Raw genomic sequence first — 25047 nt, forward strand, 5'->3', positions numbered from 1 at the left:
CCTGCTGGTCATCTCGGGGAATTAGCATTTCCAGCCTCCAGAGCGCCCTCTGCAGGTCACTGTCCCGCTGCCGCTGGCCCCCGTGTCCCTCCCAGGACCCGGTGCCCCTTGTCTTTGGGGTGCTGCCCCCTGGCAATGCCCCCACAGTCTCAGGGTCTCCCCACCCAGGGGAACCCCCAACCTTCTATCCTCACTTTGCCTCAGTCGTGGGCTACTACCAGTCACCATCTAGCCCCTGCTCACTGGGGCAGACTGCAGTGTAAAAGCCACTCATCAGAGGCAAGAGGGGTTTGGACCTGCTGCCTCTGCCTACCCGTGGGCTGCCCCCTGCAACCCCAGTACCTAATTGGCCTTCCACTAGGCCGCAGCCTGGGGGGTTTCCAGGCCGGAGCTCCCCAGCTCCCTTGCCTTCCCCAAGCCCTGCTCCACTCCAGGTACCATCTCTCAGCTCCCTGCAGCCAGGTCCCTCCCTCTCAAAGCTAGAGAGAATCTTTCTCTGGCTTCTGGCCCCAGCCCTCTTATAAGGGCCAGCTGGGCCCTCATTAAGCCAGCCACGGCCAGATTGGGGCACGGCCCCCAGCTGAAGCTGCTTTCCTCAATAAGCCCCACTTTTCCTTCCCTGCCCCAGCCCTCTCCCCAGACTGTTTTAATCCTTTTAAGGCAGAAGTGGGTGACCATCCCGCTACACCCTCTACCCCATAACTAAACCCACACGCATAGAATTCACACAATGTCATACTGCTGCCCGTGGGTTCTGCGGGCATTCATCGGAAAGGGGCACTTGTTCAACTAACCAAGGAAGAAAATATTTTGTTAATTATTTGCAAATGAAAATACATCCAGTCCCTGGGCCATATTCCCGAGTGTAAATCCAGGATCACTCTGCTGAAGCCAATAGAGTTAATGTCAGATTCCCAATAAGAACAGAATTTGGCTTTGCAGTATGGATGAGTGACATGATTTGGGCTATCATTGGACATGTGTCTCCAGGCCTGTCTAGCCCTAGTATTTAACTGCAGGTTGCCTGGGACCCGTTCTTCAAAAACACCACTTCCCCACAGAGCATCAATTATTATCCTACATCAGCTGCCTGGGCTCTGGCAGAAGGTGCATGTTTACACCAATAGCTTGGATGTTCTTCAAAAACAGGGGAACTACATGGCTTGTTGTGATGCCGAAGCTGGCACACATCGAATGTAGGCCATTGGCATATATTAGCAGTTTGCATACATTAGCTCCGTTTGATCACACCCAAAGTACACCGTGCTGCTAAAGTTAACTCTTTGGGACTTGGACTCTCCTGCTGATTATGGATCCGTATTCAGTGCCTCTGTGTAAACGTGCCTTCATGTGATATTCTCTACCATCACAAAAGCCCGAGAGACAGGACTAACCACAGCCCATTCTTGAGAGCAATAGCGCTCTTAAAAGAGTCGTGTAGTCACAATAGTTTGGGGACCTGTTCAGGGCTCTATACTTATGCCTCTCACTGGCTTTCAGATCAACTGAGTGCAGTTTCACCAGTGACGAGCCAGGTTTTCTAATGGCCAGAGTTGCAAAGGCCCGCTGGGTTCTGCAGCCCGGCCGCGTCCTTAGCAGCATGAGGAATAGAGAGTCTGCAAAGGGAATCAGATGTTTGCAGCTATTACACAGTTGGTGTGTACCCACATGGCAGCATCTGAGGTACCGCAGCACTTCCCTGTACTTCGGTAGCTGCAGTGATCAATATGACATACCGTGGTGTGGTGAATGTTACTAAATTTAGATTTTTAAGGCCAGAAGGACCCGTTAGGATCATCTACTCTGATTTCCTGCATCGCACAGGCCAGAGAACCTCACCCAGTGATTCTTGCATCGAGTTCATTGCTGACCCTTTAATGGCAGCCTCTCGAGTTCACATGGGGCAGGCTATGGGGCTTGGGCTCCAGCATTCATGGCAGCTGGCTGGGAAGGCCGAGGGGCTTGACATGTGTCTTAGTCATCAGATTGAGGCTGTGGTGTACAGGAGGCAGCTTGTCCCCCTTCCTACCTCTCTCGAATGACAGGTTGTGGTCCTGCCGTCCCCTTGGCAGCTCCATGCCCTGCTGCTGTCAGGCTGCCAGGACAGCATTGTGCCACAAGGAACAGTGAGTAGGAAAGTATAAAGCAACCACCAAGAGCCTTGGGTTAAGTAGAAACAGCCTCCAGGGGCAAGTTAGTCCCTAAAAGAAGTTTCTTGCACTTTCCTCTGCAACTTGGAGAAGAGAAATCTTTATCTCCCTCAGGCGCCACTTGGACAGCCATGTTTTCTCACCATAACCACCCTTTGTCCATGGCAATAATATGAGCTGATCTGCTGCTCTGAGAATCCTGATACTCAGGGACCACACCTAAGACGTAAACATATTTCCACAAGATGGTCTGTTCAGTTGTGTTGGTTTATTAGCAGATATCCCCCAAAGGCATCTGAATGGTTTTGTGAACAGAGGAAAACAGGTAAAGTTGCTACACAGTACATGTCACAGTATCATCACCTCATGTTTGCTAACCTCCATGCTACGGACAAAGACCTTGGCCAGTGTGATTTGTCTGTGAGAACCGCAGTGGTGCCCAGTCTTGCTCTTTTCTCTCCAGTTTTAACACAGATCTTTCATAGGCCTCCTAATGCTTCTATTTAAATAGGACTTTTCATCCATGGATTTAAAAAGTGCTTTGCAAACAAATTTAAGCCTCAGAACACCCTTTCGAGTTAGGCATTGGTGGATGAACTGAGACAAAGAGAGGCTACGTGATTTGGCCACAGTAAAACAAGCAATCCAGTGGCTGTTTGGTATAGAACCCAGGAGTCCTGACTCCCAGTTCCATGCTATGACCAACAAAGAACACTCCTTCCCCATGTTTAACGTTCTCCTCCACAGTGGAGATATTTCTGTACATGCCTGTAGACTGCAACATTTATCTGTGGTTAGAACAGAGAAAAGGGCTAACGCTGGCCAATAGTTACACAGTCCATTTTATTGTAACGTAGTTTTAGCATTCCCAACATAACGCATTAGCTCTGGATGTCTCCAGTCTGAGCCTCCCCAGGAGTGTAACACGCTCAGACTGCACCTTAAAGAAATAAGCAGAATTCAACATACATTTCAGCAGACCCCAGAAAAACGGGAGTAAATGAATGAGGCGACTCATCATATCTCGGGCACAGCCCTTCTTTCTTTCTGTAACATTGCAGATTTCAGTCTGGGGCTGTGATCGTTTGTGACTATGCTACAACATTAGTGGTTAAAAGATAATCGCTATATATATATTTTTAAAAAGGCAGAGAACTGACAACCAAACCCATCTTTTCCTATCTGACAGAGAAAATTGGTGTGTGCCATCCCACGTTCCATTCAAAGGCAGATACAACAAACAGTAGAGCTATGTAGCTGTGAAGGTCAACGTGCCTTGGAGTACAGATTTGTGACAGGCTAGGGCTCTGGAATCCTCTGAGGCCACAGCTTTGTAAGAATCGAGAAGTTTTCTGAACTGGAAATGTTGACAAAAATAAAGATTTTTGTGAAAATTCCTTGTTTTCAACCAGCTCCAGTTCCAGTCACGGGGAAGGGAGGGGGGAGGGAGGGTAGGGTAGGAACTGTCAGTAAACATTCGTTCCTCTTGGGGAGTTGGCTGGATTCCTCCCTACTCAGCCAACTTTCCCCTGGTAGCCCGTCTCCCTCCTCTGCATAGTACATGAGATCAGAAGGTGGATACTTAATTCACTACTCCACATAGGCCACAGCCCACCTGCCTAAGAGTGGGGTTTGTGGCACATTGCTGCTTGCTGCCTTGATTCAGTCACACCCAAGAGAAAGACCCTGGTATGGCCCATCCTGACATAGTTCCTTTCCTGGATGATTATTCCTGATGACAGATTGGTACAAATCACCCTTGGAGTTTGGATCCTGATCTGAGCTATCCAGGTGTCTCCCCTTTCTTTGTAATGGGCTGGACCCAAATTCCAGCACTGAATACCCTCAGCTTCAGGAAAAAAAATCAGATCTGGATGCAAATCCAAACACTGGGATTGAGCCACATCTCTGTTCCCGGTAATGTTTTGCAGGGTGAGAGAAGGAAGAGGAGGTGGAATCTCCTTGCCCTCAACACTTCAGGAAGCTCAAGTCAGGTGCTCTAAGAAGATGGCTCAGGGGCCGTGTCACCTCCTCCTTGGAGGGCACCTCCAGTTCATCCCCATGTATGTACAAGAAGGAGTGAAAGGAACTAATCAGCTCAGAGGTGTAAGGGAAGTAACAGCCTCACCAAGTTTCAGTGTCTGTCAGATGAAAAGATTCATGACAGATACAACAGAGGTAAGGAAAAGATTGTTACAAGTATCAGGCTAAATCCTAAGGTATTTACACAGGTTTTATTCAGTAAACTCCTGCTGACATCAGTAAAAGTTTTGCCTGAATAAGGACTGAATAAAAGCTGGATTTGTCCCCTTAACCAGGAAATCTCTCTCTTAGCCCTATGAAACGAATAACCAACCCTCTTGAGTGAAATTTACAAAGCAATTCTGCCTTCCATAGAGTGCTGTTGGCATCTCTAAAAGTTTTATTTTTCTTCAAAAATTCTAATAGTCCTTGCTAGGATAAGAAACTTTTATGAGTTTAAAAAGAAAATGTTCATGCAGTGAAATTATATACACTCATTTTCTGTTCCCTTTTATTGTCAGACCAAAACATCGCTGTGAGAATGTTCTGATCTGATGGATGGAATCTGTTATTGTTTGTAAAATGCAATGTGAAATAGATTTTGCAGCAGGTCAATTCCTTAAATGTTGAATCATTAATCAATGACAAGACACTCTCTGAAGCATCTTCCATATCTCTGTGACATTCCCGATACAGCATCAATCATCCAGCACAGATGCACCTGCAGAAAAAAAAAAAAAACAGTGAAAGTTACATTGTCCTCAAAGCCCCAGACAAAGATACTCTAAAAAGGTCTATGAAAGACAAGCAAAGTTAGGTGTATTGGATTTGTTGTGGGGGTTACAAATTCCTAACTTCTTAAGGCATCAAAGCTAAATACACAGAGATAAAGCAATGTTATCTAGAATCATAGAAATGTCGGGCTGGAAGGGACCTCAAGAAGACGTCTAGTCCAGCCCCCTGCGCTGAGGCAGGACCAAGTAAACCTAGACCATCCCTGACAGGTGTTTGTTCACCCTGTTCTTAAAAACCTCCAATAAGGGGATTCCACAACCTCCTTTGGAAGCCTAGTCCAGAGCTTAACTGCCCTTAGACCTACAAAGGTTTTCCTAATATCTAACCTACATTTCTCTTGCTACTGATTAAGTCCATTACTTCTTGTCCTATCTCCAGTGGACATGGATAACAATTGATCACAGTCCCCTTTATAACAGACCTTAACCTATTTGAAGACTGTTCCCAGGTCCCCGCTCCTGATGACATGAAGCCATCTTTCCACAGATCTGACCTTCCAAATCCACTGACATCACATGAGCTTGCGGGTCTGTAACCGAGAGCAGCACTGGATCCAGGCGCCTACGTGGTGCCTGAACATTGCTTTGGTGAACCTGACTTACTTGCACCATCTGCTAACCCCTGGTGCTGGCGAGACGGTTCGTTCCGATTCGGTCTAGAGGAATTCCAAATCGTCGCTTGGGCAACTCCACCACCTTCCTGCACAAAAGAACAGGGCAAAAACCGGTAAGGATACTTCACAGGAGTAACCTAAAAGTGATTACATCTTTGCTTCCTCCATTTCACACCAGTCTTGGCAATGGGGTTTGGTCAGGGCAGCTCTGTTAAAACTGGAGCTTCTGGACAGTTACTCAAAATAAGGTGTTTTGCATTTCATAAACTGCAGCCTCTATAAGAAAAGCTACCCCTGCTGGGAGCATAGAGTTGCAGCTGTTTACAGAAAGGCTGAATTTGGTCCATTATCCCCATTTGGTAGTTGTTCATCTACTATTCGAAGAAGAGGAAAAAGATTTTTAAAATGTAAAAGGAATAGTATTTACGCAAAGTTTCATTCACCCATGGAACTCATTGCTGCAGGATATTATTAAGGCAAATATCAAATATTAAGTTACAAGGGCTGGGAAACCTTATTTTTCAGGTCATAAAGTGGTCATCCTGTCCTCCTCCAAAGTACAATGGTGCACAGTCAGGTATTTTGTGGGGTTTTATACCTTCCTCTGAAGCACTCAGCATCATCCACTGTCTGAGACAAGCAACAGAGAGTCCTGTGGCACCTTATAGACTAACAAATGTATTGGAGCATAAGCTTTCGTGGGTGAATACCCACTTTGTCAGACTCTTTGTTGCTTTTTACAGATCCAGACTAACACGACTACCCCTCTGTCAGAGACAAAAACACCAAAGACAATGAACCATCAGTCTGAGTCACTGCAGCAAATCCGACCTTGCCAATGTGTCGCAGCAAAACTGAACAGTCCCTCCAAATGTTGCAAACGGCAGGAAAATATCGAGAAGGATGGACTCGTCTCCTAGTGCCAAAGAAGCAACAAGTGTTGTGTTGGCACAACTGATGTTCCATCCTACACGACCTGGGGTAAGTACACTCCCATTACGCCTTTGTAGGGGTGCGGACTCACCCCTGCAGCGCCTCCTACTGGTTGCTTCAGGGAATCAGCTCATCCAGCATGCCCTCTGCAGGCCGGTGATCCGCCTCTCCTCTGGCCCCGTGCCCCTCCCAGGACCCGGTGCCCCTATTACTGGGATGCTGCCCCCTGGCAGTACCCCACAGATCTGGGTCTCCCCTCCCTGGGGAACCCCCACCCACTATCCTCACCTCGCTTCTGTACCAGGCCACTGCCAGTCACTATCAAGCCCCCGCTCCCTGGGGCAGACTGCAGTATCAGCCACTCATCACTGGCAAGTGGGGTTTGGACCTGCTGCCCCTGCCTACCCAGGGCTGTCCCTTTGCAACCCTAGTACCTCACTGGCCTTACTCTAGGCCTGCAGGGTTCCCGGGCCGGAGCTCCCCAGCTCCTTTAGCCTTCCTCCAACCCTGCTTCCCTCAGCTCCAAGCAGCCAGGCCCGTCTCTCTCTAAAGCAGAGAGAACTGTCTGGGTTTCTGGCTGCCCTGGCCTTTATAGGACCAGCTGAGCCTTAATTGGGGCGTGGCCCCAGCTGAGCCTGACTTCCCACTCAGCCAGGGAGCTGCTTGCCCCAGCCACAGCCCCCTCCCAGGGCTGCTTTTAGCTCCTGCAGGCACGAGTGGGGTGACTACCCCGCTACAGCCTTCTTCTCCTCTCCCTCCTCCCACTCCTGATCTGCCTCCTCCCTCCTCTGCCCACAGTGTCCCTTGCACCGGGGGCTGCAGCAAAGATGCTGGAGCGCTGTCTCTGTACCTGCTGGAGTAGCCCCACCTGCTGGGGTTATTCTGTGGGGACAGAGGCCTCCCATATGGCCCCTTTGCACCAGCCCCGGTGGCGCAGAGGGCCGCATGGCAGTGCTGAATTGATCCCCCTCTTTTTATGTTGCTCGTGTTTATGTTTACAAGCCTGTAAAATGAAACCGATTTCGCTTCCTTGTCTCCAGGTTCCCAGTCTGCCCCCAGCCCTGCCCCTGGCTTCCTCCAGGCCCGCTCCCTGTCTCCTCTGATCTCACTCTCCTTTCCCCGCTTCCTCTTGCCTCTCTCACGCCTCCAGCGAACAGTTGCAACTTTGTCAGCTTTTCCTGCTAACCCTGACGGGCCTCTCCTCCCACTGGTAGGCTGCTGGCTGCACACCCGTGCCAGCGCCGTTAGCAAGGAGCAGCACTTGCTGGCATGCACCGCGTTTCTCCGACCGTCGTTGGCAGCCCCGGGGAATCCACAGGCGCGTTCCCTTGGCCCGCAGGCGAGGCTGAGAATGTTACAGGGCCAGTGTTAGTAAAAAACGAGGCCTTTCGAGGAAAGAGGGCTGGATCCGCGGTTACGTTTCAAACCCACAGAATTCCAGGCCCTTTGAAATCTCCTCAGACACGTTCTTCCGTCCTCAACTCGAACGGCAGCAGCTCGGCTCCGCGCTCAGTCAGTAGCTTACTAAGTATAACTCCAGGGGGGCCTTAGCACTGAGAGCACCTCCTCCCCGCCGCCAATTTAATTCATTCGAAACAAAGGGCAGGATCTGAGCCTAAGTCCGGGCCAAACTCTGCTCCGTTTGACTGTCCAGACGCCCCTTGCATTCGGGGCTCCCATGAAGACCACTTACCCTTTCCCTAAACTCTGCAGATGCCCAGCTCTTCCACCATGTTCCCTCCCCCTGCCGTACGGGGTGGCCAAGCCCAGAAAGGTTATGGGGCGGGACGGATTATGGGTTCTGAGGAAAGGTAGATGGAGGTGGAGCCAAGTCCCTAAAGGGTCTGAAAATCAAGGCCAGAGAGAATTATTGAGGGAGGCCATAGGGAGGAAAGGGAGGGGGGTGGGCTGGGAAAAAGAGGGTGAATCCCAGGAAATCGGCCTGACTGCAAACCACGGCTATGTGCCAGGGTGAACAAAGGGTTAACTCAAACTCAGCTCCCCACTCCCCTAGAAGACAAGGGCTGTAAGGAGCGGAGGATGCCTTAGGCAGGATCCGACTCCAAGCTCCGGGGGCCCAGATCCGGGCTGAGCCCCAGGGTGGGCAGGGCTCTACGTGCTGAGTATTATTGTGTTTTACTTTCTTGTGATAAACATTAAGGGGCTGATCCTGTCTCCCCCGGACAACACTGTGGCAGCACATGGGGCAGGACATGCGCATCGACAGGCCGCGGGTGAATTCCCCCGGTGCAGAAGGAGCGTTGGGTTAATGCCAGGGGCAGGAGGAGAGTAGCCATAGAGCTTTGGGCTGTGTAGTCACTTCACCAGCTTTCAAACATTAGCTTGCGGGACGTTCTCTGAAATAAAGTGCGTGTGGCAAGGGTGGTCCATTGTTTTGGACATTTAGAACTAGAGTCCGTAAGTCATGTGGGGGAAAGGTACGGGGGGGAAGCATCCGGCAGGGGGTAGAAGGGATGAAATAGAGGAAACCTAATAGGTGTTTTCCAGTCTCCTTTCTAAAACGGTTGTTTGCAATGCAACGTTTAGACAACTCAATAGCTGCAAACACGAGCATGAGATTTCAATCACTGTTTTTAAACAAACAAAACCAAAAGGTGAGCTATTCCTAACTAAACCTTCCCTTGTGTCTTTCATCATGACCAATACGGCCATGCGTGCAGGAAAAACAAAACAATGTTGCAGGAAAAACTGAGCACGGGTTTTGAGAGTGGAGGAACTCACATTTCACCCATAAAAGCACCGCCACTTTGCAATAAAAACCATGGTGTTTCTGCAAACACCTCGTGAATTCCCACCTGGGGAATTGTTCTTGGAGAAACTTTACAAAGAGATGGAGGACTGGAAAATGAACTCTCTTCGCTCTCTTCGGCCTTGTCTTCACTAGGAAACAAGGCATGTTCTAAACTCAAGGTAGTAAAATCCTAGTGAAGATCAGGCAGGTTGAAGTTTTCACAAGAGTTAGTGGATCAAGATGAACCATAGGGGGAAAGGATAGCTCAGTGGTTTGAGCATTGGCCTGTTAAATCCAGGGTGATGAGTTCAATCCTTGAGGGGGCCATTTAGGGAACTGGGGTAAAAATCTGTCTGGGAATTGATCCTGCTTTGAGCAGGGGGTTGGACTAGATGACCTCCTGAGGTCCCTTCTAACCCTGATATTCTATAGGATTCCCCCAAAGTCTTTAACTCATCCTGCTAAAACATGTGAAAATTGCCAATTACCCTGGTCTTCACCAGGGTTTGACCTTGAGTTAAGAACACACCTTTTTTCCTAACGACAACACACCCCTGCGAGGGAATCAGAGGCATCAGGGCAGCGTGCAGTTCTGCTCCCTGTCTGTGTTTGGTTGGGTATAAGGAGGACTTACTTTTCCAGAGCTGTCAATCTGGTGCCTTTCAGCATCGCTAAATTCACTGTAAAACTGGAACTCAAAACCCAAACTGTCACACGGGCCCCAGACCCAGCCTAACCAAGGTGCACTTAGTGCACCTGCAGAGGAGCCCCCAGCCACCAGAAAAACCCCCAAACCGAGTAGCGCTATGATGCGGTGTCCCAGATCACAATGGCATTCACTCAGATTTGGCCCGGCTGCCCCTCCATCATGTCGGAGGAGAGGCCAGGCCAAGCCTGTGAGCATAGGGTGGGCGATGGGAGCCAGCAGACCTGGATGGCCGGGATAAGGAGGAGCCACTGTCACCCGGAGTGGAGTGCTGAGTTGTGGGGATGTGCCGGTGAGTGGCCAGGAGGGTCCTGGGGGCAGTGGGTGAGGGCTATGGGGCAGTGGGGTTGGGGGCTGGGATGTTGGCGGTGAATGGGGGATGCTAGGGGGTGTGGCTGGTGGGGCTGCAGTGTTGGGGGCTGCAATCAGCGGGATGTACACCAGGGCTGCTGGGAAGTGCGTGGGGGAGCTCTCGGGATCACTGGGGGCTGGTGGAGGGGTAGATGTGAGGTGCAGGGCATTTAGGGGGTCTGTATGGGGCTGGGTACATAAGGGGCGGTAACAATTTAAGGAATCTGGGGAGCCCCCCGATTTCCATAGTGGTCAGGACCCCAGAATTCTTTATTTGGGCCTGATGTTTCCCATCGAAAGCATTGGAACAAAGTTAAAGCGTTTTACGGCTGAGCTGATCCCTCTTGTGGCCATCTGCAGCAATGCCAGGGACTTTCAGCCCATCCTGCAGAGTGTCTGTCTGCGGAGCTTCTGTGCATTTTCGCCTGTCGACCAAGCAGGCCTTGGTATTGGGCAGGCAAAGCAAACGGAATTTTGTTGAAAAACATTATTTATGCCTTTGTGACGCTTCCTGGCGTCTCCATCGCTTCAAATCTCATCTAAAAGCTCCTCCTTTCTTGCTTTGGACTGTGCTTTCCAAAGCTTCTTAATGTTAACAAAGAATAGGTGAAATCCGGGATGAAGTGAAGGGCCACTTTGCCATTGACTTCAATGGGACTAGCAGCATTTCACCCAATCTCCGCTGTAAGTTTCTTCTATGTGAGTGTATATCGCGGCACTGTATTAATTCAGGGCGTAAAGTCTTTTTCAGCATCTGAGAGCTTTTCAAGCCATTACATTCAGGATCTCTAAACCTCCTTGAGCTAAAGGTGTAACAGCAGCAGGCTGTCATCCCACGTGGACCCACCACTGGAGAAGGCAGAGACTCTGTCATTGGTTTACGCTTGCCCTCGTTTAGACGCTAAGAAACATTTCTGATTTGGTCTATATGACCAAACAGCATTCCCTTGGTCTGTACACTAGTGTGGTCATTGTATAGGGTGACCCCAGGATGCTGGGTAGAACAGTAGCTGTGTAAAACGTAGTGATCAGAGAAACTCAAATGGCTTCAACATTTGGTTCATCCAGGAGCAAAAGCTTGTCTGCTCCTCCACGCAATGAAACCGGGGCCGGAAACGTCATGAAAGGAGATATTTGATGATCCTCTGGCACTTCTGAGTTCAGCTAGACCTGGATGAAACTGTTTTTGATTTGAGAAATGTCATGAGAAATATTGGCCCATTTCTCAAACTTCCTCTTCCCCTTCCTCAGCTATTTTGTTTTCTCTGTAATTTAGATCAAATCAATATTTTTACATCTAAAATATGAATTTCCACGGCTTCTTTTGAAAAAAGGGCTAATTTTTGCTCCCCCAAACAGCCAAATTTTGCTTATAAACCCCACGCACTTACTGCAGTTATTTTCTTTTCACAGAAATGGGCCCATTTTGAGTTCCTAGTGAGCTGTAAGGGCAAAAAACCCTGCCTGAGGTTTTAATCATTTCACCTTTCACCCCCTACCGGCCAGAGCCTGGAAGTGCAGAGCGAGTGTTAAAGCTGGTTAATTGCAAAAATGTCTTTGAAAAAACCAATTTTGGAAAATGTTGGCTAGCTCTAGTGAATATTTTTCACTTCCAAATTAACCATAGTCAGCCAAACTTTTACAGACCTCAGTAAAAATTCTGGTTCCAGGTTTGTGGTGAGTTTTGGGTGAAGGCTTGGGTCAGGTTTTATTTGATCTTAACTTTGTTCACCCATCCATACGAAGGCCCCTCTCCAGCAAATCACTTAAGCGAGTGCCTAACTTTAAGCAGGTCACTAAGTGCTTTGCTGGATTGGGGCTGAAAGGTGAGGGAAGATGGTCACCAGCAGCAAATAGCAGGGGAGGCGAAAGAGAGAGATCTCAGTGAGTGCTTTTCGTTACGATGAACAGCAGACACCCTGCAAGTCTTGCCCAGCAGCCACACGCATCTCCTTTACCTTCTTAATTCTCATCTCCTTGGCTCCTTCCGACATAAAGCCCCATCTCCTCTTAGGTGAACAGTCAAGATATCAGGCCTGAATATTAACAGGTGCGTTGTAGGATAGGGCTTTGCTCAGACCCAATCTCAGTGAAACGAATAGACCAGGATCCTGAAGGCCTTACTCAAGATGCCATTCCTATCATGTACTGTCCATGGCCTGTATGCGCACTACAGTGTCGGTCAAGATTTGCTGTGTAAGATGCCCTCTCACCAGCCATCTGTTCTTGGAAACATTTACCCCCCACCCCCGTTCACTTTTAAACCCCAGACAGTATATATTCCTTGAACGGTTTTACTACCTAAATAGCCTTTTAAATGGAAGGGCCATTCACATGAATGGAAAAGGAAGCGCTGGAGGAATAAGTTTACCTGGATGTCTCTTGCAGGTTGATTAGGGCTACAAGGATAAATCAGGGGCAGAGTGCATTCATTACTTACCATAGCCGAAGAGCTATAAGTCTTGCAGCAACATTGAGAAGATGAGTAGTGAGCAGTGACTTCAATATACTGACAAATGAATTACCCCCAGCCAACCACAGAACTAGCTAGCTAATGAAAACGAGTAGCTTGCATTTGGAAGGTCTATCTAACAATATTCTTTATAGCGCTCATCACTATACCATCCGATCACTCAGCTTACCTCTGCTTGCCTTTCAGATCGACCGAGCTAGCCGAAAGCCTGTCGAGAGGAGACCCAAATCCTGGGAAACTTCTTTTCTTCTTGGTCTCAATCACGTCGTTTTCAAGAGACGCTAGCTCATCAAGAAGCAGCAGTTTAGCTGCCAGGTCAGTGGCTGACTTCTCTTCGCTGGATGTGGAATGTGCTTCCATGCCTACTACTATGGAAGAGTCAAAGGGCTGCAAAGGAAGAGGGGTGGGTTTGCTGGATGTTTCTGTTTCAGGTAAAGAATTCCAATCAGCACAGTGAGCACAGTGGTTGGTACAGCCCATAAGTACATTAGAACCGACAAATACTAACGCTGGAGGAAATCATTTGAATGAGAAGATTTCTTATTGAAAACTGGCCACTTTTCCAAGAGGCATTTTTTTAATGTAAGGTTGTTGACATTGTTGAAATTCTTCATTTTCCACAAAAAATTGCGTGACTTTTTCATTGAAATTTTTCTCTAAAATGTTATTCAAAATGGTTATCAACATTTTTTATTTACTGAAACCTGGGTTTTTGGTAAACAAAAACTTTCCATAATCATTTCAATAACATTTTTAATAATGTATTCAATATTTTTTTGAAATGCAATTAAATAATTCTATGAATTTTGGAGGGAAAATTAAATTTTTATTTTCAAACTTTTTGAAATGAAAACAGCTTCAAAAATCTGACATTTTCAGGAAACTGATTTTTGGTTTCTGACCAGCTGTAATACATGCCTATACAGTATTTTCCATCCCAAATCACTTTACAAGTTTGACAAATTGTTATGCAAAGAATACATCAAAATAATTTCACCTAGCACTGAAATGCTACCAATTCAGAGGTAGGACATGGCATGGCAGCCTTATGCACGTTTAGGACAGGAAATAAAGAACAGCGTATCCTCTTGAAACTTACAGGGAATTTGGATAGGCAGGATGGTTTTTGAACTTCATTTAGGACACTTGATGATTGCCCTGTTCTGTTCATTCCCTTTGAAACACCTGGCATTGGCCACTGTCGGAAGACAAGACACTGGGCTGGATGGACCATTCGTCTGACCCAGTGTGGCCGTTCTTATGTTCTTATGACATTGAGTTAACACCCTTACTAGACTATATATATGCATATTGGGTAGCTGACAAATACTGACTGGCCTCTGTCAATACCGAAGACATAAAAACAGACAATGAAACAATTTGCTCTGCTTTGTAAGAGGCAAAAAATATTGCTCCATGGTTAGTCTTTTTAAAAACAGATATTAAAGCTGATGCCCTGACCACTTTTGGTCATTAAAGAGTCTGTGGCACTTTTCAGCAGATTAAGGATGTTAGCCTCAGTGTCTTGCTCAACGATAACGTAGGTGATTATTCTCTGCCTACTTCAAATTCCCCATTCACTTTCAGTTGGATACAGTCTTCTTCTTCAGTTCCCAACTTAGACACTGGTTTTATTCTGTTGTGTGACTATGCTCAATTCCAAGGGAGGCAGCATTTCAAAGGCAATATATGTCTCCTTCTCAGAGGACAGCACCTTGACACGGTGGGAAGGCTGATAGCTATGCTGGTGGGAACTTTAACTCCTGGTAGGGCCACCCAAGCCGTACAGCTCAAAGGATAGGGACCAGAAGAAAAGCTGCCATTGGTCCCCTAGGTCAGGGATTGAGTGATAGCCCAACAACTTGTCCTTGTGAAAGAGTGAAGTTAGAAACACAACAAAGGAGCCATTCCAGCAAACAGCCTGAAAGATGGGGCTGAGGCAGTCTTGTTCATGGTTCCTGGGATATCATGATCTGATATCCCAGGAATGATTCAGATTCAGATATAAAGGTAAGATAGTAGCAGCATTTCTTCTGTAGTTACTGTAAGAATACCCACATTCATGCGGCCTATATTTGAAAAATGCAGATGAATTACCTAACCTCCTTCCTTTTGTGCTTCCGCTGTGTGCATTCAGGGAGCCAGTCAGAAATCATGAAAGAAATGGAGTTTACAAATATCTCGTTAGGTTGGATGGTCATGGATTGGAGGAGGAAATGGAACCCACGGCTAAGGATACAAAGGATGCTCCTGAATTGCTGCATTACACCGCAATATTTGTAAAGTGTGTAATCTGGAACAAACGGGTGTCCCTTGATCTTAACAAGCCATCAGGGAAGTTCTACAAGTCCATATAGATGTAGAGCTACTGTATGCACTCCACATAGATCACAAGTAGGATGTGTTTATTAGGTTGTTCGAGGGTTTAAAAGTAGTTCATTTAGGAAACTCTTTTGCACATGTGAATACTAGTCTGATGAGACTTTAAGGAAGATTAAAAAACTTTCAAGGAAACTTGAAAGCTTTAACCATTTAAAACTCTTCATATATAACCCACTTTAACAGGAGATCTTGCCAGATATGAAGGCAAAATCCTTAGAAGCTGAGACCTGTTCAAAATTATAAACTCCTGATGGCTGTTAGGGCTGGTTGCAATTTTTCCATCAAAATTGTTTTTCTGACTAAACAAATTTTGTTATCAAGGGGTCAGCTTTCTGAAGAGAAATTTGACTTTGTCAAAACAGAACATATTGATTCAGAAATGCTGTTTCAGAGCCTGATGGGAGTTGTTTGGGTGTCTCATGAAGCTATTCTCCTCTGTGCTGGTCTTCCGGCTAGACTGCAGCTCCCATGTTGCATTGCAATGGCACAGCAAGAGGGCAGATTATGGTGCATCATGGGAAATGTAGTCCGGCCAGGGAGTCCAGCCTACAGAAGAGACTGAGAGCAAGTGGCACTCAAACTACAATTCCCCTGAGGCACTGGGGTGCCATGTCTGAATCAACATCTGTTGGGTTTTGGCTCTCATTTTTTCAGTTTTTGATTTTTGGACCAAAAATTTGGTTTTCTATGGAAAATAAAAACATTTCCCTACCAGCCCTACTGTATTTTAATTCCTCTACTAAAGAGTGCCCAAAGTCTAGCCTCTGGGTCAGATGTGCCCCATTCATGTTTTACAGTGTGGCCCACAGAATCCCACAGCTTTAATGGCAGGACTATAGGTCTCCATCCAATGCTCCTTCTTGATCCCAGCTGAAGTCCACTCAAATAAATAAGCAGGAAGATATGTGGCTTTTTGGCCTGCACAGGCTGCACCTGCTAAAGAACAGCATGGTGCAATCCTTGGGCTCCTGGAAAGATGTCAGGGAATCCATCATTTGAGCAAAGTATTTGCCTGTTTACTCAGTCTCCATGGAGCTGGGTAAATCGTCACAACTTTTATCTGATGAATTTCACCTGTCTGTCTCTTGATAAACAGATCCCCATCTTCCTCAAATCACCATCCGATACTCCCCACTGTGAATAAGTGGTCACGGATGGGGCAGAGAAGGTGCCAGCCTTGCATCCTCCTCCCCTAATCCCGGGCCAGACTAGCTGGTGCCAAGGGAGGGGGGAAGTTACTCCACAGGACGGGATGAAGTACCCTACTCTTCCTCCCCACAGCGAGTGAGTGGCGGGGGAGACACGGTGACTCTGGTTCACACGTCATCCTCTCCTCTGCTCCTGGGGCAGCGCAGCTCTGTGCCACCCTTTACACTCGGCACGTGGTTCGTCACTGTCTAACTCGAACACCGCCCTTAGAGCCCGCTGCCCATCTCAGCCCCGTCCTAAGGCGATACCTGCCTCTCCGGCTGTCCCTGGCTTCGAGCTCCCCAGGAAGGGAAGGTGCATGCGGCAGTGTCAGGAATAGCCTCTTACCTGTGGAGCTGCCGCAGCGAGGACAGCAATGCCGATGTGCCACCGCAGCAGAGTAAGCGCCAGGATAAAGTGCACCACCCCAAACCGAACCTGCAGCATCTGCAAAGCAGAACAACCTATTGAATCACTCCCCACCGACACGCACAGAGGAGGAAGGGCACGTGACAAGGGCAGCAGAGAGCGGTTACAAGGACAAGGATGAGCCAGCTCCAAACAGACCTGACACATGGAGGGGAAATGACTTGCCCATGGTCACTCAGCAGAGCCACGAAGACCCCCTGACTCATAGCTTAGTGCCCGATCCTGCCTTCCTTGATGCTTAGGAGCTGATCCAGCTCACACCGACCTGGCTGGGAATCTTGCCATTGATTTGAATGGGAGTTGGGTTGGGGCCTCCAGCCCCAGAAGAAATCTGCTAATCTGCTTGTTAATCTTCTTTCCATGCCCAGCCCCAGAGAGCATAATTCAACTCTGACTCTGCCACTCTCTGTTGACTCTCCTGCTGGAGCCAGCAGAAATAGAAAGGCTGTGTAAATATATTCTGATGATGTACGAGAGTTGTTTTATCCTCACTTTCGCAGATCTCTCACGAGATCGGGCAGAATATACCCAGCAGAAATGTTTGACTTTGCTCTTGTTTCCCACACTACAAGAGAGACGAAGCAAAGTATTTGGACTCCTGTTTTAAAAGTCCAGCTATAACATGTGTCTTCATTTCTCTTAGGGTGACCAGACAGCAAGTGTGAAAAATCCGGACAGGGGGTGGGGGGGTAATAGGAGCCTATATAAGAAAAAGACCCAAAAATCGGGACTGTCCCTATAAAATCAGGACATCTGGTCACCCTAATTTCTCTCCTTCTCACACGGGCTTTCCCTTAAGTGATCAGAACAACAAGCCACCTTGCCTATTACCCTTGTACTGACATTTGCTAGTACCAGATGCTGTAGAGGAAGGTATAAAAATGGTATTAATTTTAATTATTTTTACATGTGCTTTTGTTATCTGGTTTCATACCCTTTTCTTTTGTCCATAAGGTTTAGAAAATGGCTGATATGAACCGGAATAACTCCAGAGGAGTCAAAGGAGAGAGACAAAGGAATGAATAAGGTGAGACTGATGTGTCCACACATTCTGAGCAGTGATACAGAAGCCAACAGAACTACACCAATTTACAGCACTTGAGCATCTGGCCTATGGTACCCCTCCCCCCCACCTTGTGGTGCTTTATAATGTGTATTTTTGTACTTGGCTGTGCATTGAAATGAAAAGTCGCCGTCTATCACCTTGCAGATAACCACATCCTGATTATTTGGATATGGGGAAGTAAAAATAAATGGTGAGGTTAAATACACCCGTTTCATATGGTTTAATGTCTGCACTGGTATTCATTCATCCCAAAGACCAAAGAGCTAAAAATGGCATCTGGTGTACTAATCAAAATAAACACTACGGCACCTGCATCACAAAAGACATTTGATTAACCAGCTGGAACTCAACTCCGGCAAAATTAGGAGGAGGGGAAATCGTAGGGACTAAGGTCCTGCTTCTGCTCTCGTTGAAGTCAATTGCAAAAGTAGGGTCTCATTGACTTACATGGGAGCAAAATCTGGGCCAGCCTGAGACCTTATTAACCCCCCCACTCCTCAGCCCTTGCTTCTGAACCCTGCTGTCTGAGGACAATGAGCGTGCTGCTCCCCTAAACGCTGTCCTCCCCCGCAGCAGAGAAGGATATTGGTTCCCCTGGATTTTGGGCCTGCTGAGGTGGGAGAAGGAAGCAGGATTTTCCCTTCTGTGAGTGATTTGGCCCTAAATCATTTTTGCCACTGAAAGCAAGGTCAAAGCCATTGATGATGGCGTCAGCTGAACTCACCACAGTCAGGGGCGTTACATTTGTGTATGTCAGACATGAATTTGACCCACCACTTTTAACCATATTCCCGGAGTTTAGCTATTTACATTAGTTACTTCTCTTTCTTCGGTTGTTCATCTATTGTATATTCCGATGTTGCCTGAACAATTCCACTCAGTTCCTTTGTCACTTGGATTTTGTAGATGCCTGTTCCCCTTCGACTTGAATCGTGACTCAAGCTTAATCTCGGGTAGGTGTTGGACACTACTGTTCTACCTCCCCACTCCAAAAGAGATGTGAAGTTAGATCTGAACTGCTCTGAGTAAACTTATGACTGCAACACCGCTCTTGGCAGGACTTGTCCTCCTTGTTGTGGGCTAGATTCCAATAGCTTTACTCATGCTGAGTAGCATTTACTCGACAAATACTCCCACTGAATTCGCTGGGTCTACACGAGGAGGTAAGGTGCTACTCCATGTGAATGCGTGTCTCAGAATCTGTGTTATCTGAAATAAATAAAATACTGTCCAGCTTTCAACAGATAAAATTGCATGTCTGAAATTTAGACATATTTATGGGTTTCACCCATATTTTAGCTCAAAATTCAGCAAAGCTTAAATTCCTGGTGTAATTCATCATCTTTGTTGGCGTTCCAATTAAAACAGATAAAAGAAAGAACATTTTTCTGCCATATCAAGACAGGCTAAACAGCAGCAACCTTTGTCAGAAATCTGCACGTACCATCGAAGCGCCTTTCCAACAGAAGGCCAAAACAAAGTAGAGCTCTTGACCATCCACAACATGGTCACTCCCTAACATCAGACCCGAGGGCTCTGCAGATATGTTTTCCTTTTTTCTTTTTTTCTTTTAACAAAAGCGAAATGACATCCCCAAGCCAAGATGGCTGAGCAAAAACCAGACAGTGTAATTCATCGCAGAGTTCAAAACTATTCCCTATCAAAAATGTGAACAGCCATCATTGTTCTTTCCGATTCAAACGATCATATTTCACACCACTCTGAAGATTACTCTGAGCATAAATCACAAGTAGTTTATTTTTCCTGCTTGACAGTTAGCAACAGACCTGAGGCAAGACTTCATACACTGCACCACAATCTTTCACTCTCCTGCCGTTGTGCATTGATTACTCTCTCACACAAATTTTAATAGCAACATTGTAACATCTCCGCACTCCTCCAGAAATGTAGACCTTACTCTTGCAGTGACCTGGAGCAGGCAGGCCCCTGAAGTCAATGGGGCTTTGCAAGGATGTGCGTGTATGGTGTTCAGAGGCAGGATCAGGGTCACAGACTGTCACGTACTGCGCATCGTAGACATTAGGTTCTTCATGGCAACAGCATGAAAACTCAGATCTTCCTGCTCTAGAAAGCATAGGCCTCTACTGTTAGAGGTAAAGGAGAATCTCCATTACCGTTAGTCATGCAGGGCCTCTGACATCATCCTCAGCAATTGTAATTCCATCCTGTAGAGGGCAGTGGTGTGCACGCTTAGCAACCCGCTCATTGTACTAGTCTGCAATTATTCAGGTGCCATCAAAAATGGTCTGTTACTACCTGTGCCAGTTAAATGTATCATTTTGTGAGTCTCTCCACTGAGGGTCTAACCCATTGTTCTTAAGATGCAGATGGCAGAATATTTTATCTGAAACAAGGATATGAGCTACTAACAGATGCACTGGATGCTCTGTGAAAATCCTGCTCCCATTGAGGTCAATGGGCAAACTCACAGGGATTTCTGTAGAAGCAGGACTGTGCCCTCAAGTGCATTCATTACCATAAAAGCCAAGATACTCCCATCTCAGTGATTTCACAAAGTTCTGGGGAGCCTTGGTTAAATGCAAGTGGAATGATCAGTAATACCATGAAAATGTACGAGGAAGGGGGAAAATACCACTGCTGAATCCAGCACACAAATAGTTTAGCATTGCTCTTTTGTTCTCATCCCACAGATGAGATATGACACACGCTGCGGAAAGCAGTCCATTATAAAAAGACATTGAAGTACGGGACTTACTGGAAAATGCATTCCATAAATTATAAACAGTAAAAGCCAGATACTTCAGCAAATGCATTATTAACAACAGAGGGTAGGTTTTGATTTCGAAGTTTTGGAAATCCACATCAATTCTTTTATTATATATATGATGCAGTTAGAATTAGCTTTTCTCTATGATCATTTCAAATCTGGTTAGTGGAATGCCCGTTCAGACCCCTGAGAATGTAGGTAAATAGCTCACGGCAGGCTTCGTCTACTTAAATCTGCTAGGATCTTCCAAATCTCTTATTTAACATTGATGAACTTTGGCCAAGAATCCAAAAGTGATGAGCGATGTTGGGGGGTCCATCTGGGGGGGGGGGGGGGGGCTTGCTTTTCAGAGGGCGAGTACTCAGCAATTGCTGAAAATCAGGCTCCTTCAAGGTGTCTCAAGAGGAGCACCCAAGATCATGAATCGCTTTTGAAAATCTTGACTCTGATGTATACCTTCGCTCTAACAACACAGCTGCCAATGCTTTATCCTTATTGCGTGTGTTATCTTGCCATCTTGGCAATTATTTCCCTGCTATTTTGATCTATGTTCAGTTGTGCTTAAACGTTTTCTTGCCTTTAAGCTTTGGGAAGAAGGCGATGTGGTGAGAACACGTGCATGTAGATGGTTGCTCTGGCTGTCTTTAGTCAGGCAAAACTCTCATTGACTTCAACTGGAAGTCTATCATCGTGAGGATCCCCAGGGTATGTCTGCCCGGCAGCTGACCTGAGCTTCTCAGCCCGCGGTAGATAGATGAGCTAGCTCCACTAAAGCTAGCGCACCAAATATAGCAGCCTGGATTTTGTGGCCCCAGCTATCCACCTGAATACAAGCCCTGTTATTTTTCGTGCACTAGCTTGAGTGGAGCTCGCAGGTGTCAGTCTCCCTGGGCTGGAAGGCTCACTTCCAGCTGCACTGTGGATATTCCTATAATAGCAACAGGCATTCTCTTTGTTTCTCTTCGCTAGGGGACTTGTAAAAGGCCTGATCCTTCAGGTCTACAAATGGGAGAAGCCGCTTTACTTCAGTAGGGCTACTCATGTGAGTAAGGGCTGACTCTCAGAATGTCAAATTCTCATCAGTGCTACAGGATGTCTACAAAAAAATACCCTGGGTTTTTAAGAGGAGATTAGTCCCTCCCACCCCCGTGTGAACATCTGAACTTGCACCAGCATAAATCAGGAGTAACTCAGCTGCAGTCCATGGAGTTACACAGATGCAAAAGCAGTAGGAAGAGGATAATCAGGCATGGTCCCTGTTTGCTCATTTGAATATTTTGTACAGCCCAAATAGTCCATGCGGGATATTCTGGGAACGTTTTCCTGGGAATTAGCAGAAGTTACACAATTTGGACAGCTTGCAAAGCTAAGAACAATCTGTACCTGACTATCACCCACCACAAACAAACATTTAATAACAGCAAATGAAAAGCACTTTGTCTGAAGGCAATCATGCTTGGACACCAAATGTATCAGCCACAAATGACTCTGACAAAATCCACCTAGAAGGCGAAGGAAAAAGTGCTAAATAAGCAGATTTTTTACAACATACAAGAAAAGAGCCATTAATGAGAAGTACCTTTGCTAAGCAAGATAATTGAAAGAACTTTACAGCATTCTTGGTATGCACTATGGAAAACAAAACTTCATTAGACTGTTATCCATTGCCAACAAATGCTCAGCTCCTAAATCTTTTATATATTTACCAAATAAGCAGGCCAACTTTTCTAAATGTTTCTAATCACAGTTACATTTACATTTTAAGGCTTCTTTTTAAAAAAGTTTTCTTTGCTCTTCAGGATAAGAACTAACAGCGCGCTTCAGTGTCACAGGCTTGCATGCCTTCAGCATTTAAAAATAAAGAAAATAAACCTTTAAAACAATCAGAAAGAGGAAATCTACACAGAGGTGAAACGTACAGGGATAGATACTAGGTTTTTATTCACACGTGCAGAGGAAATTTCTCTTTTCTTAACAGTGGAGGGACATAAGTGGAAGTTCTGCATACAGATAAGTGCAGACTATGTTATTTGAGCAGAGAATAGTGCCCATTACAACCAGTTAAAATATACTTCCATAATTACACAGATAAAGCTCTCAAGATCAGCTCTGAAAAAGAGAAGAATGTCATTACAGTGGTAAGATAAATGGCTCAAATATTAGATGTGATGTAATGGATGATAGACGTATATTACCCTTTTGAACAAAGATCAAAACTGATTATCGGCGAAGAAAAAATTGATAGCTGGGTGAAGATGTATTGTAGGTTGAAATGGTAGGTGATCTATTTCTTTGGGCAAGAATATAAAGGTGAGTTACAATCATATTACAAGCAATCTGTAGACAGCTGATGCATGTTTTGAACTTGCTCAGTAAAATAACAGTCCTAGAACTCAGAGATACACTTAGCAGTTAGACGAAGTTCGAGTTATACAAATCCTGATCCATCTGAAATCAACAGGGCAGGATTTTACCATGAGTACTGATAAGCACCATTGCTCCAAACAGTAATACTTTGCACTTACATAATCTTGATAATTTATTTCACAGTGGGGTTTTTTTATCCATAGACTTCAAAGTGTTCTACAAAGAACGGCCAGCAGGATTATCTCCATCATATAGATGGGAAATTGAGATCCAGAGAAGTTAAGTGAACTCGCCCCAGCGTCATGAATAATCCTCCTGATTCTCAACCCTATGTTCTCCCCATTAGAGAGGATGCTGCTTCTAACGTGAACAGCCAAATAAGCCTGTAGTGCACGCTCCTGTGTTTTAAGAACTGCAGAGATTTGAACCCCAGTGAACAAAGCCCATGTTGGCTCCCCAAGAAAACTCCCCCTGTTCCCTCATCAGCCTCCAGAGTGCAGACCTGAAAGTGCTTTACATTTACACACTAAGTGACCCCAGTTATGGAGGCAGAGAGAGAGAGAGTGAGATTTTGAGCCCAGTACAAAGAAAGCGCAATTACAAGCACTGGGCCAGACTACAGTTACAACAGTGCAAACCTGAGTTACTCCAGATCTGGCCCATCACTGATATTAGGACGTCCCTTGATCCTTAATGCTCTTCTGTAGACTTAGGAGCTTTACAAAAAGAAAAGAATAAAGAGTTTGCTGGCTTAGCTTTCCCTGATCTAATTTCTTCACCTTGTGCCTTAAAACATGTTCCAGGTAACAGCCATGGAAACATGTCACTAAACATATGTTAGTTATTAAAGCAAAGCAATCAATCTAGCTATTTAACTAGATTGGCTCTTTAATTCCTTTAGAGCCATAAAATGCATTTGATTTATTGTGAGTAGAACATAACACACAAAAGGGAAACATCAAGGAAAAACCAGTAAAATACCACTATTATCTAGCATCTAGAGAGCACTTTACATCTTCCAAGCACTGCACAAGCATAAAAGCAAACAACCTCTTCAATAGGGATGCGCTGTTTGACACTTCTTGTTTAAATGCTAACTCGTTAGCTAATGGAAATATGTTTCTGTCTTCTATTATTAGTTCATTTCCAGTACCCAAATTACTGGGAGATGTGCTTCTTACTGTCATACCCCGAAATGCAAAGAGAAATTGCACTTTTCCCATCAGACATGTGCACGTGTGTCTTTTGTGCTTGCTTGTTAATTTCAAACTGTTGAGTGTTCATATGCTTAACAAATAAAGCAAATATTGAAAGAGTTTCTGTAAACAAAGCAGCAGACACACACAAAAATCCCAGACCCCCCCGAGCCCAGTTCCTCGCTTATCTTACCTTGCCTTGGAGACAAGCAATCCCGACTTCGATGGATCTTGCTGGGATCTCCCACCCTAACTGATCCCTAAGCTCAGTTTTCTTTCAGAGTTTTTATAGTCTCTGCTGTAGGCTCCAAACTCCAATCCCTGCCTTTGCTTTCACTTACATCATTTCTAAAGATTTTCCACTGATCCTTGCCCTAAACCTTTCTCTCCCTCTCACTCACACACACACAGTCTTGCCTCACATTTGTTATATTTATTGCTCGGATCGAGATGATTAGGTTGTAATTAAAGGTCTAGGTTTTTTAAAAAAAGAATCAGAGACATTCCTGGGAGAGGAATAATCTTTGGTATCATTACCTTTCCTCTGAGCTCTTAGTATTGCAACCAATAATAGAGAAAACATGATGTCCTGGAATGTCTTTAAACAACAGTAATTCATGGGACTACAGGAATGAATGTAGAAGGGCAATATGTACTTTAGAGAGAAAAAATACAAATAGTGCATTTTTATTAGCTGGTTATTGCTGTTGTAAATTAAATTAGGTGTGTATAGAAAGGCAGGCTGCTTGGTACATCTGTCATAGGGACTTAGGTCTTTCAGTGGCACGTACTGTTATCTTCATTATCGCAACAGCAGCAGAGTACTGGCTGTGAATGCAGAGGGACATTTTTTAATAGGCAAAGCCATGGTGCCC

General features: G+C 45.9%; 1 protein-coding gene across 1 annotated transcript; it reads right to left on the reverse strand.

Annotated features, from left to right (window-relative positions):
• Positions 1-2974: 2974 nt before the first annotated feature.
• Positions 2975-24576, reverse strand: OSTN (osteocrin). Its single transcript, XM_024110061.3, has 5 exons — positions 24366-24576; positions 16714-16812; positions 12965-13182; positions 5570-5666; positions 2975-4893 (listed from the first exon to the last, which is right to left on the reverse strand). The coding sequence occupies exons 2-4, from the start codon at positions 16810-16812 to the stop codon at positions 5582-5584; spliced, it is 402 nt and encodes a 133-aa protein (XP_023965829.1). The 5' UTR covers positions 24366-24576; the 3' UTR covers positions 2975-4893; positions 5570-5581.
• Between the last annotated feature and the right edge of the window lie 471 nt (positions 24577-25047).

This window comes from Chrysemys picta, chromosome 9 (genome assembly GCF_011386835.1).
Source record: "Chrysemys picta bellii isolate R12L10 chromosome 9, ASM1138683v2, whole genome shotgun sequence".
In the NCBI taxonomy this organism is placed as follows: Eukaryota; Metazoa; Chordata; order Testudines; family Emydidae; genus Chrysemys; species Chrysemys picta.